The sequence below is a fragment of the Pan paniscus genome, chromosome 15, assembly GCF_029289425.2.
Source record: "Pan paniscus chromosome 15, NHGRI_mPanPan1-v2.0_pri, whole genome shotgun sequence".
Lineage (NCBI taxonomy): Eukaryota > Metazoa > Chordata > Mammalia > Primates > Hominidae > Pan > Pan paniscus.
This window is the reverse complement of record NC_073264.2, coordinates 78,628,564-78,643,382: the sequence shown is the minus strand read 5'-3', so window position 1 is coordinate 78,643,382 and position 14,819 is coordinate 78,628,564. Positions and strand designations below refer to the sequence as shown.

At 42.1% G+C, this 14,819-nt stretch overlaps 1 protein-coding gene across 1 annotated transcript in view; it reads left to right on the top strand.

Annotated features, from left to right (window-relative positions):
- SPTLC2 (serine palmitoyltransferase long chain base subunit 2) overlaps nt 1-14,819 on the top strand; it is a 111,343-nt gene that overhangs the window by 59,207 nt on the left and 37,317 nt on the right. Inside the window, exons 7-9 of the mRNA XM_003808880.5 lie at nt 1,096-1,201; nt 2,719-2,938; nt 6,013-6,139. Of these exons, the coding sequence (XP_003808928.3) occupies nt 1,096-1,201; nt 2,719-2,938; nt 6,013-6,139 (453 nt within the window). The remainder of the gene's footprint in view (nt 1-1,095; nt 1,202-2,718; nt 2,939-6,012; nt 6,140-14,819) is intronic.

Here is a 14,819-nt window from a genome sequence, read left to right as displayed (position 1 = left end):
GTGAAACCCCATCTCTACAAAAGTACAAAATTAGCCTGGCGTGATGGCGGGTGCCGGTAATCCCAGCTACTTGGGAGGCTGAGGCAGGAGAATTGCTTGAACCTTGGAGGTGGAGGCCTCAGTGAGGAGAGATCACACCATTGCACTCCAGCTTGGATGACAGAGGGAGACTCCATCTCAAAAAAAAAAAAGATTTTATGATAGGATGTCTCCCACCCCTATTAAGTATTCCCCAGACTTAATGTTGCTTAAATTTGGGGGAGTTTTTTTTAAGGACTTCATTTCAGGGCAGGTATTTTAAGTATGAAATCTGTAGTGTGGCAACAATGGTCTTCAAAGCATTTGTCTTTAACAAGGAAATTATGATCATCATTAATGGCAGTAGCAGCCAAGTTGTTTCCAGGCCCATTAACCACCATAAGAACCAACAGAGCCACAAGAACTTGGTTGTTAATGGACAACTGATGAAGTCAAACATGGAACAATTTCAACTGATTGTCGGGCTTGCTTAACACACAGACTTATACATGCCCCAGACGGGTGTATTTTTAACCCAGTACCAAAATAGAACTCTTTAACAAGCATTTATTGAGTACGTCCTGGGTGAAAGGAAATGGAGCACGCACTGTGAAGTTTTTTTACGCCTTGCATTTGTTTTTTTAGGAGGAGTATGTGTCTGTGATGGTTTATTCACACTCTCTCGCTCTGTCTTTTTTACGCATTTATTTCCGAATGACTCACTGGGATTAGAGATACAGTTTGATTCTGTATTTTTCGATAAACACACAGAAGCTAACTTAATGGCAGGGTATTTAACATGAGACACTGGTCATTTTATAAGGAAGCTAATGAACTGAGTCAGCCACCACCGTCCTTTAGTCAAGTTTCGATGGTTTGAACATTTGTTACATTTTGGATTTCAATTCAAGGTGGCAATAATTCACCTATTTTGCCCTGCTTTTTTCTGCCCAACTCTAATTATGTCCTTTGCTATCTGAGGCATGGTTTCTGAATGAGAAATATATCTCTGCATTTCCAGAATAAAGTTAGGAAAGAGGAAGATGCAGTATAACTGTTCTTTTTTGTGCTCTGTAGATATGCAAAGCCTAGAGAAGCTATTGAAAGATGCCATTGTTTATGGTCAGCCTCGGACACGAAGGCCCTGGAAGAAAATTCTCATCCTTGTGGAAGGAATATATAGGTAATCCTGCTTTATTATTCTTACCTTTGTGACTTGGCCCCATGAAGTCATAGAATTTTTTAACTGAAGGGAACATTAGTCTATTCCCCGCTGGAAACTAAGGAGACAGTGTTTATAAGTCGCTAAAATACCTGGAAACAGAGTCAGCATTAGAACAGAAGTCTTTTTGTCTAGTTCTTCGTTATTCTTTCCATAATACTACATGGTCACCAAATCCCCTATTTGGGTCTTTTATTTTTCTAGTTTGTAGAGGGAACCTATATGTAGGGGCAAGAATTGGAATATATATTTTAATATGTCAAAACAAATTACACACCATTTAATTTTAATAAATATTTTATTTTAGGCTGAGTGCAGTAGCTCACGCCTGTAATCCCAACACTTTGGGAGGCCAAAGTGGGAGGTCGCTCGAGGCCAGGAATTTGAGACCAGCTTGGGCAACATAGTGAGAGCCTGTCTCTGTAAAAAATAAAAAAAAATTAAAAAGAAATATTTTATTTTGGTTAACCTTTACAGCTTTTACACGTATTTTTACCACCTAATTTTTTTTGTTCTTTTGTGTCATTTTAATTGCCTGTGCAATGTGATGCAAAGTCTCATGTTGCCTGTAATTACAAGCTTTAGAAGAATCTGCTGTGACCTTAATTATTTTTGTCGTGAATTAAGATTGCTTGTGTTTGGTGCTTGTTTTTTGTTTTTTGGTGGTTTGGGTGGCTTTTTTTTTAAGACGGAATCTCGCTGTGTCACCCAGGCTGGAGTGCAGTGGCGTGATGTCGGCTCAGTGCAACCTCCGCCTCCCGGTTCTCCTGCCTTAGCCTCCCAAGTAGCTGGGATTACAGGTGTGTGCCACCAAGCCCAGCTAATTTTTGTATTTTTAGTAGAGACGGGGTTTCACTGTGTTGGCCGGGCTGGTCTCGAACTCCTGACCTCAAGTGATCCGCCTACCTCAGCCCACCAAAGTGCTGGGATTACAGGTGTGAGCCACCGCACCCAGCCAGTGCTTGTTTTAAAAGTCCAGTTTTCTTTCCCCTAGTCTTTTGCCTTGCCATGGCTTCATCTACCTTTGTCAGTTTAAGCCACAGATACAGTTGTCAGACCATTTAAAACCCAATAAACTCAGCCGGGCAGGGTGGCTTATTCCTGTAACCCCAGAACTGTGGGAGGCCAAGGCGGGTGTATCACTTGAGGCCAGGAGTTCGAGACTAGCCTGGGAAACATGAGGAAACCCTATCTCTACTAAAAATACAAACATTATCTGGGCGTGGTGGTGGCGGGCACCTCTAGTCCCAGCTACTTGGGAGGCTGAGGCACAAGAATCGCTTGAACCCAGGAGTCAGGGATTGTAGTAAGCCGAGATTATGCCACTGCACTCCAGCCTGGACAATGGAGCAAAACTCTGTCCCAAGAAAAAAACAAGAAGCAGTAAACTCAATAATAATGAAGTGCCAAACTCCCAATTTTGATTGAAAAAGTCTCAGTGTATATGTGTATATATATATTTTTTCATGTTTTGCCAGCATGGAGGGATCTATTGTTCGTCTTCCTGAAGTGATTGCCCTCAAGAAGAAATACAAGGCATACTTGTATCTGGATGAGGCTCACAGCATTGGCGCCCTGGGCCCCACAGGCCGGGGTGTGGTGGAGTACTTTGGCCTGGATCCCGAGGATGTGGATGTTATGATGGGAACGTTCACAAAGAGTTTTGGTGCTTCTGGAGGATATATTGGAGGCAAGAAGGTAAACGAGCCATGAGAATGAGCGATTAGAGATAAAGTCACTGGCAATTAGATTTGGTACCTCAGGCCTAGCAGATGGGGCCCTGAACTGGGATGTCTGCAAATTTGCCTCTGGTTTAGGCTCATAATACCAGTGAGTGACTCTAATGTCTCCTCACTGAACTAAAGGCTGGTTCTGTTCATTGTTTGTTGTTTTCTTATTTGAGCTTCTTTCTAAGCTACATGCTGATCTGTGATATAGAATACCCTCTTGTGTGAAAGAACACACAGTGGTGCTCCCTGCCCGCCCCAGCCTTCTGTTGGGTTTGCATTGTGCTCGCAGTTTCAAAAACAGTGGGGTTGTCATGGGAGCCCATGGGAATAGCAGGTCACCTTGCCCTTGGACACAAATATATCATGAGTGAACATGGAGACAGGAAGCAAAAAAGTTGTGCCAGCTGTGGGGTACTACAAAGCATTGTATTTTTCAATTTTTTAACTATGAAGTTGCCTTTTCTGGGTCTTTGTAGTCAGAAAAAAATCATACGGTGAATTTTGATGCAGGTAAGAATCTGTGGTGTGGTTGAAATGGTGAACCATAAAGACAGAGGCCTGGGTCTGAATATTTCTCGGCTTACTTTGTTAGACCTCAGGGAAAACATTTAACCTCCCAGTTTCCTTGTCAGTAAAATGGAGATAAATATGCCCAGCTTGTAAGATTGTAGTAAGGGTTTAAAAAGTAATATATGTCCATGCTACAACGTGGGTGCACCTTAAAAACATTATGGTAAGTGAAAAAAGTCACAAAAAGTCACATATTGCATGTTTTAAAATATGTGATACCTAGAATAAGCATAGAAACAGAAAGTAGATTAGTAGTTGCCGGAGGCGGAGGGGATAGGGAAATGGAAAGTGAATGCTAATGGGTATGAGGTTTCCTTTCAGGGTTATGGAAATGTTCTAAAATTAGTGGTAAAAGTGGCACAACTCTGGATATACTAAAAACCACTGAATTGTGCTTTAAAACGGTGAATTCTGTGTATGTGGCTTATATCACAATGAAGCTGTTATTTTTAAACGTTGATTGCAATGTTAGGGAAAAAATAATGTATGTCAGGTATTTGTATATGGCACAGAGGAGGTGCTCATAAATGTTCTTAATTTTGCTTCACCACTCAATATTCGGAGTATTAAAGAATGGTTATGCTGGGCACAGTAGCTCACACCTGTAATCCCAGCACTTTGAGAGGCTGAAGTGGGAGGATTACTTGAGCCCAGGAGTTCAATACCAGCTGGGCAACATAGTGAGACTTCATCTCTACAAAAAAGTAAAAAAATTAGCTGGGTGTGGTGGCACATGCCTGTAGTCCCAACTATGGGGGAGGCTGAGATGAGAGGATTGCTTGAGCCTGGGAGATCAAGGATGCAGTGAGCCGTGATTACACCACTGCATTGCAGCCTGGGCAACAGAGCAAGACCCTATCACAGAAAAAAAGGTCATTCTTTTAATACTTGATTGCCTTTTAGAGAGAACTCATTTTCAGTGACTTTTAATCAGCTTTGATAGATTTTTTTTTTTTTTTTTTTTTTTTTGAGACCAAGCCTTACTCCATTGCCAGGCTGGAGTTCAGTGGCACAATCTTGGCTCACTGCAACCTCCGCCTCCTGGGATCAAGCGATTCTCCTGCCTCAGCCTCCCAAGTAGCTGGGACTACAGGCACGTGCCACCATGCCCAGCTAATTTTTTGTATTTTTAGGAGAGACAGGGTTTCACCGTGTTGGCCAGGATGGTCTCGATCTCTTGACCTCGTGATCTGCCCGCCTCGGCCTCCCAAAGTGCTAGGATTACAGGTGTGAGCCACTGCACCTGGCCAGGTTTGATAGATTTTTATCTCAAATATTACCTTTTTGTTAATGGGACCAGGCTCACTTTGGAGAGTTGTTTTTTAGTAAGCTTTGTGGCTGTGAACCAAAGGATAGAAAAATAATACTCTGGGAGATCATTAAAGTACAATATATTTGTGCTTTTGGTTTTTTTAGTACAATTTTTAATATTTTTGAGATAAAACTGTTTCATAGCCACATTTGTGTCCCCCTAATTTGTTCTGGTACATAAGCTTCTTGTGTGTGCATTTTAAAGATTTGGTGAAATTAAAAGATATCAGAGAATAGGGATATACAATTAAGTTTTTTTGAAATCCTTGTAAATGACAGAGTTTTACTTTATTCAATGAGATGTCATTGGCATTTTAATAAAATACCTTGTAAATTTCTATTTCACATTTATATCATTTTATACATTTCTGCATATCTGGAGGAAGTTCTAATGCTCTTAAAGTTGATGTTAGAGAACTGTTATTTAGGGGTAGAAGGATGGGCTTTACAGGCACACAGAGCTGCAGATGACATTTTCTGTGATACTTGGAATTAAATCATTATATCTAAAAAGCAATCCAAACACCTTGTTTAATTCAGCCGTGTTCATTTATTTTTAACTTTTTTTTTTTTTTTTTAAGACAGAGTCTCACTCTGTCCCCCAGGCTGGAGTGCAATGGCGCAATCTCAGCTCACTGCAACCTCCGTCTCCTAGGTTCAAGCGATTCTCCTGCCTCAGCCTCCCAAGTAGCTGGGATTATAGGTGCCCGCCTCCACGCACAGCTGATTTTTGTATTTTTAGTAGAGATGGGGTTTCACCATGTTGGTCAGGCCAGTCTTGAACTCCTGACCTCAGTAGATCCACCGACCTTGGCCTCCCAAACTGCTGGGATTACAGGCATGAGCCACCATGCACGGCCATATTTCTAACTTTAAATGATACATTCTCCAAATTTAGAGGGGTTGTTTTAAAACTAGTTTTTCTCTTATGTTGTTCCATGTTTAAAAAACAAAACCAAACCTAAGAACTTTGCCATGTTTCTGACCCAGTTGTTGCCAGCGGTATGCTTCGACCATGTTGGTTGACCTTGTATCTCAGATTAGTGTCCCTATTCCAGTGCCATTGAAGTGAGGAGTCCTCTAGAACTTAGAAGGAAAGGACTGACATTGCCAGTGAATGCAAGAATTGTCTCTACTTATCTGCCTCTGTGAACTCCCCAGGAGCTGATAGACTACCTGCGAACACATTCTCATAGTGCAGTGTATGCCACGTCATTGTCACCTCCTGTAGTGGAGCAGATCATCACCTCCATGAAGTGCATCATGGGGCAGGATGGCACCAGCCTTGGTAAGTCTTTCTTTTCTTGAAACATTGCATAAGTCCACCTAGCAGCCAAACGTGCTGTTTTTCTTGAGCTTTTTTCCTAAAATAAATAGTCAGGTTTACTAATAGGCAGAGCTGGCTGGTGTGTGGTTTCCATGGACACTTTTTTAGTGTGTTTGATACATATGCCATGAGAACGACCCTGGCTCACTTTCTATGGAATTTTCTTGTTTATAGATGGGAGGCTTTACTCTTACTATCCTACATACCCTCTTAACTCAGAGGTAATATACCTTCGAGGTTTTTCTTGAATTACATAATTTTATGTGAAGGTATAATTCACTGTTAGTGATGTTTCATTAACAGCATAGTTAAGAGCTGCTGTTTTCATAAATTAGTATTCCTGATTTAATGCCTTTTTAAAGAGTTTCTCCTTTCATATACGGTAGATAATAAATGACATCCTGAATCAGTTTATTTTGTCTTTGATGGGATTTGTAGTCCCAACTAGATGCCTTGATTTAAACATACTACTGTGAACAGTAAAGTTCAGTGTTCACTTTCTGACATTTGACTTTTATTCTGCAACACCAGAGGGCAGTATTGACTGCAGAACAGTGGTACTAAAAGGGGAGCAACTGGGTGTCTGTCTTTACTTTAAAAAATATTTTCATTGCATGTATGAGACAATAATTTCACTTGTCGCTTTTTTTTTTTTTTTTTTGAGACGGAGTCTCACTCTGTCACCCAGGCTGGAGTGCAGTGGTGCGATCTTGGCTCACTGCAAGCTCTGCCTCCCGGGTTCACACCATTCTGCCTCAGCCTCCCGAGTAGCTGGGACTACAGGCGCCTGCCACCACGCCCGGCTAATTTTTTTGTATTTTTAATAGAGACGGGATTTCACCGCATTAGCCAGGATGGTCTCGATCTCCTGACCTCGTGATCCGCCCTCCTCGGGCTCCCAAAGTGCTGGAATTACAGGCGTGAGCCACCACGCCCGGCCCAGTTGTTGCTTTTTTAATGCTTGTAGAGTCAGTTTGGCATTTGTAAAAGATTTCACATTATCAGCCATGAGCTCTCCACTCTGCTGTTATGTAATACTTTATTGTAAGATTGATTTGGCTTGCATCGAATAAAGTGGCACATCTGATTTTGGTTGGTTTAAGACTGTTTTCTTTCTTTTTTTTTTATTTTTTTTTTCTGGTTTTTGTTTTTGAGACAGAGTCTTGCTCTGTCTCCCGGGCTGGAGTGTAGTGGTGCGATCTCAGCTCACAGCAACCTCTGCTTCCCAGGTTCACATGATTCTCCTGTTTCAGCCTCCCAAGTAGCTGGGACCACAGGAGTCTGCCACCACACCTGGCCATTTTTTTTGTATTTTTTGTAGAGATGGGGTTTCACCATGTTGCCCAGGTTGGTCTTGAACCCCTGGGCTCAAGCAGTCTGCCTGCCTTGGCCTTCCAACGTGCTGGAACTACAGGTGTGAGCCACCACACCCAGCTGACTGTTTTCTTTTCTTTTCTTTTCCTTTCCTTTTCTTTCTTTTGAGATGGAGTTTTGCTCTTGTTGCTCAGGCTGGAGTGCAATGGCATGATCGGCTCACCACAATCTCTGCCTCCCAGGTTCAAGCGATTCTCCTGCCTCAGCCTTCCCAAGTAGCTGGGATTACAGGCATGCGCCACCACGCCCGGCTAATTTTGTATGTTTAGTAGAGACCGGGTTTCTCCATGTTGGTCAGGCTGGTCTCGAACTCCCGACCTCAGGTGACCTGCCTGCCTTGACTTCCCAAAATGCTGGGATTACAGGTGTAAGCCACCGCGCCCAGTCGACTGTTTTCTTAAATCAGAATTTTACCTTAACATTTTTTCTGATCTGTGCTAGATCCTTGTTATCTCTAAGGAGAGATTTTTGGAAATAGTGAAATGTGATCATTTTCAGTTTTGTGAATTAATTCCTTGAAGAAGTTGTTTTATTAATGTTGCAAACACATAGTGGAGCCTGTGAATAGCTCCCTGTTAATAACAGCTATATCTCCTCTCCTTCTGATGTGGTGTTAGTGGAAACTGTGTGTGAATCTGAGAGACAGACATATATACACACATATGTATACATACAGCTAGCATTTCTCTAGGTACTTCACATAGGCACACTTACCTTACTGATTCAGCACACAGGTTTAGGTGACTAAGAAATGGCTAAGAGCTATCAAAGTTAACATTGGATAATTTATTTGCCCTGTTCCAGAACATGGATCTGTGTGACACATTACCCCCAGATAAATGACTTATCTGTACTAAATGATGAAATCTGGGCTGTGCTAGTAGTGAGAAAATGAAACATGGTAATTATATATAGACTTTGGATCAGCACAAGTTTTCTAGTTTTTGCCTCTAGCCACCCCCAAAGCTTAGTGGTGTGACACAACAGCCATCTGATTATGCTCACAGATGCCACAGGTCAAGAATTCGGTCAGGGCACAGCAGGGATGACTTGTCTTTGCTCTGTTGTCTGGGGCTGGCCTGGAAGACTCAAGTGTCTGGAAAGACTGAGATGGTTGGTGGTTGGGATCATCTGGAGGCTTTTCCACTCACATGTCACCTGGGCTGGAGTGACTTGGAGCCAGGCTCAGCTGAGGCTGTTGACCAGAGCACCTTCATGCATGTATCTTTTCAATGTGGCTTAGGCTCCTCATGACATCATGACTGGGTACCCAGAAAGGATGCTTCAGAGAGCAAGCATTCTAAAGAACCTGGCGGAAACCCCATGACCTTTTCTGACCTGTTGTTAACAAACAGGTCACTAGGCCATCCCGGATTGAAGGGGTGGGGAACTAGATTCCACCTCCCCAATGGAGGCATGTCAAAGAATTTGTGGCTGGTTTTTTTTTTTTTTTTTTGAGATGCAGTCTCAAAAATAAGGAGAAGTACCATGCTTTTTTAAACAACCAGATCTTGGGAGAACTCAGAGCGAGAACTCACTCATTACCCAAGGATGGCAGCAAGCCATTCACGAGGATCCTCCCCATGATCCACACACCTCCCACCAGGCCCCACCTCCGTCATTGGGGATCACATTCCATCCTGAGATGGACAAACATCCAAACTATGTCAGTGAATATATTATGTTTATCATTAAAACTTTGTTATTGTTGGATTCCGGAGTACATTAAGCACCTGGTATTGAAAGTAAGGCTTAAACATGTATATGTGGTTGCTTATTGTTAAATGTTTTCATCTTTTTGTGTGAAGAAATGTTGCTCTTTGGTGAGAGTACAGAGCCTTCAGAAAAGCTGCAGCATGCAAGGGAAGGTGAGATCCAGTTTCCACACGACTTTGTGAGCACTCCTTTCCCCTTCCTCCCAACTTTTTCCTCATTTCCCCTCCAGTTTCAATCCTTTTCCCAAGGAAGAACAGGACATATGACTAGGTTGACAGATCTTGAAAGGCAACTTCACTAGGATCTCAGGTGAGATAATAATGAATGGGAATTGCGCTGCCAGGATGCCTGTACCTGAAGTGGGAATACTGAGCACAGGCCAGGGAGTAGAAAAAATGAGGCCTAGGAAATTCTGTTAAATTCCACTAGACATTTGAAATTCTAACTTTTACTTTACACATCACTAATCCATGTCCACTAATGGAAATTTAGCTATAGTATCTACATACGAATCAAGGCAAAGTGTTTGACCAAATCAACTGAAATTTTGCTTTTCCATTTTCCAGAGCTGTGCTTTGATGTATTTTATTTCTGTCCAAAGGTGTAGTTAATAGTAACATGCATAGCACCCAGCTTAGTGTGTGACATCTAGGATCCTTTCAGTAAATTTATTGAATGACTGAATGAATGCACGCATGATTGGCAATACCAGAAAATCAGTGGGTTCTTCAAGTACTTTATTGTAACATTGCTTGAATAGTTGAATGTTAAGCCAGAATGACCAAATTATGGAACCAAATTAACTAGATAGGTACATTTTCATAGATACATTTTTAAATAATGTCAGAACGCTTTATAGAGTTTTGTACTTCTTTGTTTTGAAAGGAACTGGGTCCTTGCAGGCAGCTACTGATGTAGGAGAAAAAAGACTACCCTGAGCAGATTGAGGTTTAATTAAAACTAGGTTTGGCTCATTTGAATTAATTCCAGTAATAGACTTGTTAATGAGGTGTTAAATGATCACCTTGAGAATACCGGGGAACTGTCAAAAACTAAGAGAACTGAGACACTTAAAAAAAAAAAAAAAAAAGACATTCCAGGACAATGCGGTGGCACATGCCTGGAGTCTCAGCTACTCAGGAGGCTGAGGCACGAGGATCGCTTGAGCCCAAGAGTCCTGGGCTGTAGCACACTGTGCCAGAGACGTGTCTGCACCAAGTTCAGCCATCAGTATGATGACCTCCCAGAAGTAGGGGACCACCAGGTTGCCTAAGGAGGGGTGAATTGGCCCAGGTTGGAAATGAACAGGTTAAAACTTCCCCTGCTGATCAGTAGTGGGATTACGCCTGTGAATAGCCACTGCACTCCAGCCTGGGCAACATAGCGAGACCTTGTCTCTTTAAAACAAAACAAAACAAAAAAACATTCCAAGATTCCCATGCAGAAGGGTTAGAAGTGTTGGAAAAACGCAGCCTTGCTGGGAGTGGGTCATAAAGAGAGACTTTCCTGCCCGTCTTCAGGGCTGACAGCTTTTAACCCTCCCGTCAAGCACCATACTTCCTGAGCCCAAGAACGTTTGGGTGTTGACTTTCTTCTTTGTTGTGCTTTAAAGTAATTTATTTCACTATTAGAAATTCATCGAAATAAAAATTAAGTTTTCTGGTAAGCACAGTTTTGTTCTTACCCACAGTACAGTTTAGCAGTTTATCTGATGCTGGGAATCAGACTCGCTTCCTCCTGTTTTGTGACTTTCTGCCTGGAATGCTGTTGTTTGAAAAAAAAAAAAAAAACTTGTTTCAGCCGGGTGTGATGGCTCACACCTGTAATCCCAGCACTTTGGGAGGCCAAGGCAGGCGGATCACCTGAGGTCGGGAATTCAAGACTAGCCTGACCAACATGGAGAAGCCCTGTCTCTAATAAAAATACGAAAATTAGCTGGGCGTGGTGGCGCATGCCTGTAATCTCAGCTACTTGGGAGGCTGAGGCAGGAGAATTGCTTGAACCCAGGAGGTTGCGGTGAGCTGAGATCGCGCCATTGCACTCCAACCTGGGCAACAAGAGCGAAACTCCATCTCCAAAAAGAAAAAAGTGTTTTACCATTTGTTAAACACTTATCAAGCAACAAGCAACTACTCTCTACATAGTGGTAGATATGCTGTGTGGGAGATGCAGAGTTGAACAATAGGTGATCTTTGCCTTTGAAAAAACAGTCCAGTGGTAGGGGTAAGATTCCCAGGAAGAACTAGTCTCAGAGGCACAGATAAATTCTTCCTTTGTTCAGCTTGTCTTTTCTCAATTTCCTCCTCCATTCTCTTCTACAACCTCCTCCTTCACTCACTCCCACTCCCCTAAAACCTTAAACTTCCTTAAACCAGCTAAGTTTTTGAAGCAAACTCATATTTTAGATTTCTTATATAATAACTTTCTATATAAATGAAATTTTTCTGTGGATACTGTCACTCTAGTAAATTATCAGCAATCAAAGAAAAAGATTTTCCTTTTTTAAAGCAGCTTCTTGATTATTGAGCACAAAAGGCCTTTTAACCAATGGCTTAAGCCTTCTGAAGTCAGCAAGCAATATGACCACCTTACAGGTGGAGAAATTTGAGCTCACGTATGGGACAAGTTTTCTCAATATCTTGTCTCCAACTAGAATGTAGCTTTTCTAACTCCATCTGCTTCTACTTCTGAGGTTGCGTGATGATAGCATTTTATTCAAACAGACTATTTTATAATCTGTTTCTAATTTTCTGCTAATTTTCCAAAGTTTAATTGTGAGTAATCAACCCAACAAATGAAAGCTCTTTTGGGCATTTGCCTCCCTGTTTTCTCTCCGTGGATCAGTAGCCGTTTCCCCACCTTTCTGCTTCAGAAATGGATTCTGAATACTCAAGAGCTTTTGCAACATGGTGTGTCTATTTTTTATTCCACTGCTATCTTTTTCTTCCAAATCCAAATGCTATTAAAAGTTTCTTGCAACAAGAGCATTCTCTCCTTTTGTGCCTTGTTTCAGAGTTAGTTTGAAGCTAGCAGTTAGGATGCCCAGTGTCTATTGTTTGTTGAAGAATAATTCTAACTTTCTAAACCTTCACATAATTGGAATTGCTTTTCTCCCCCCAGAATTATGTCTGAGGGCTTTATCTTTCATCAAATAGACTTGATCCTAGCTGTTCCCCAACTTTATAGCAGATACTTAATATGTATAAACCAGTGACCTGATAGATGGAATCTGCTCAAAGTAAGAACCTGATACCCGGCCGGGCACGATGGCTCACGCCTGTAATCCCAGCACTTTGGGAAGCTGAGGCGGGTGGATCACCTGAGGTCAGGAGTTTGAGACCAGCCTGACCAACATGGCGAAACCCTGTCTCTACTGAAATACAAAAAAATTTAGCCAGGCATGGTGGCGCATGCCTGCAATCCCAGCTACTTGGGAGGCTGATGCAGGAGAATGGCTTGAACCTGGGAGGTGGAGATTGCAGGGAGCCGAGATCACGCCATTGCACTGCAGCCTGGGAGACAAGAGTGAAACTCCCATCTCAAAAAAAAAAAGTGCCCGATACCCTTCTAAGAGCTCGCCGGATTTGAAAGCTTTCCAAAAAGGAATTGATTTTTTTTTAATTGTCACCTATAGTTTTTCTAATTATCTAAATATTTTATTTGTATCTACCTCCCTGCTATCTACTTTGGCAGTAGAGTGAGGTGTTAAAGAAAAAATTATTCCTGTCACTTGTGAAACATGATAAGGCAGACTTCCTTCAAGGGGGCCATGGTAATAAGCATAGGGATGACTGCAATGGGGTCTTCCAGTGGGGGAGAGAGGGTGGGCTGCAGTCTGACTCCAATAAGGACAGATGAGGATTTGCAGCCAAGGAACAGGGTGGGAGTGAGTAGATAGAAAAATACTAAGAGGAAACATCAGGGGTAAGGGGGATGCTTGCCTTCAGCATTCTTGTTGAAGGTAGGCCAGGGTGATAAGATACCAGGGGTAGTCATGTAGGGGATTTTCTCTAATCTGACTTAGCAGGATTATTGCTCAAACTGGATTCTGCAAGAATGGAGAAGGAGGCGCAACGTCAGGACTTTATCAGAAAGGACTCCAAGAGGAGCCTGACTCAAGTTTGGTCAAAGGAGAGAGTCTTTGTCAGAGGTTCAGAATGACCTCATTAACATGAACTCTTTAAGCCCCCGTTCTCAGACGTTGTCCATGGACCACCTGCATCAGAGGTACTTTTAGTACAGTGATTCATACCTTGCTTACACATAGGAAAGCTTTAAAAAAATAGTGCCAGTGTTAGAGACCTTCTGTAGACCCATTGAGTATCTCGAGGCAAGGCCTCCCTGCCATGGCATGGTGTTATTTAAAAGCACCCCAGATGCTTCTCATGTAAGGCCCCATTTCGGAACCACTGCTGCTTGTTAGAAATGAAGATCTAGTTTGTTCCACCCACCCTACTGAGTCTTGGTGGATGAGGCCCTAGAATATGCATTGAAAAGAAAACCTTAGGCTAGATATGGTAATCCTGACATTTTGGGATGTAATCGTAACATTTTGGGAGGCTGAAGCTGGAGGATCACTTGAGGTCAGGAGTTTGAGACCAGTCTGGGTGACATAGTATGAGCCTCTGTCTCTACAAAAAATTCTAAAAATTAGCCAGGTGTGGTGGTGCACGTCTGTAATCCTAGCTACTTGGGAGGCCAAGGCGGGGGAATTGCACAAACCCAGCTATGATCACACCACTGCATTCCAGCTTGGATGAGAGAGGGAAACCCTATCTCTAGAAAATAAAAAAGAGGATTGTCTTTTTGACAATCCTCTTTTTTTTCTTTTAACTTGTTTACCTCAGAACCAAAGCAGCTCTACTGATTGATGGTAATTGAAAAAGGAAAAGAAACTGGAAGTCAAGATACAAATGAGGGAGATGTTTGGCTTGTAAGACAGGCATTTGCTGGCAGAGCTAAGTTGCCATTTTTGGTTGTTTCTGGAACTGTAAATGCCTGGGATGCTGACACTCCCTTCCGAACAGCTGATGATTCTGGCTGATTGAATCAGTGGCATAGGTGGAGAAGTTAGAAACCAGTTAGGTGCAGGAGGAAAACAGAACTAAGCATTCAGAGATCTGTGGTCATGGTTCCTAAGGCTAGTTGGAATTAATTATTTTTGTTTTACTTTTTTTGGGGGAGCTGCTTGTATTTTTATAACCTATTAATCCTCAAATTACTTAGTACATAACCTACAAATGGCCTTGCCCACTATAAAGTTGTTAAAATGTTTAGTATTAATCGTTTTGTAAAACTCTGATTGTCTTATTGTATTGCCTTCTACCTCTAAAACTGTTAACTTAAATCCAAGCCAAGCCTTTACCAGAGATCACCTTTATTTGCTAGCTGTCTTCATCTGTGGGTAGATACATTACTACAGTGTTCACATTCCTTATCTCTTTGTCTCAGAGTAGCCTGTGATATGTTCCAGCCCCAACAGAGGACAGTAGAATGGTCCATTAAGACTTTCTGAGGCCAAGATGGGCGGATCACTCGAGATCAAGAATTG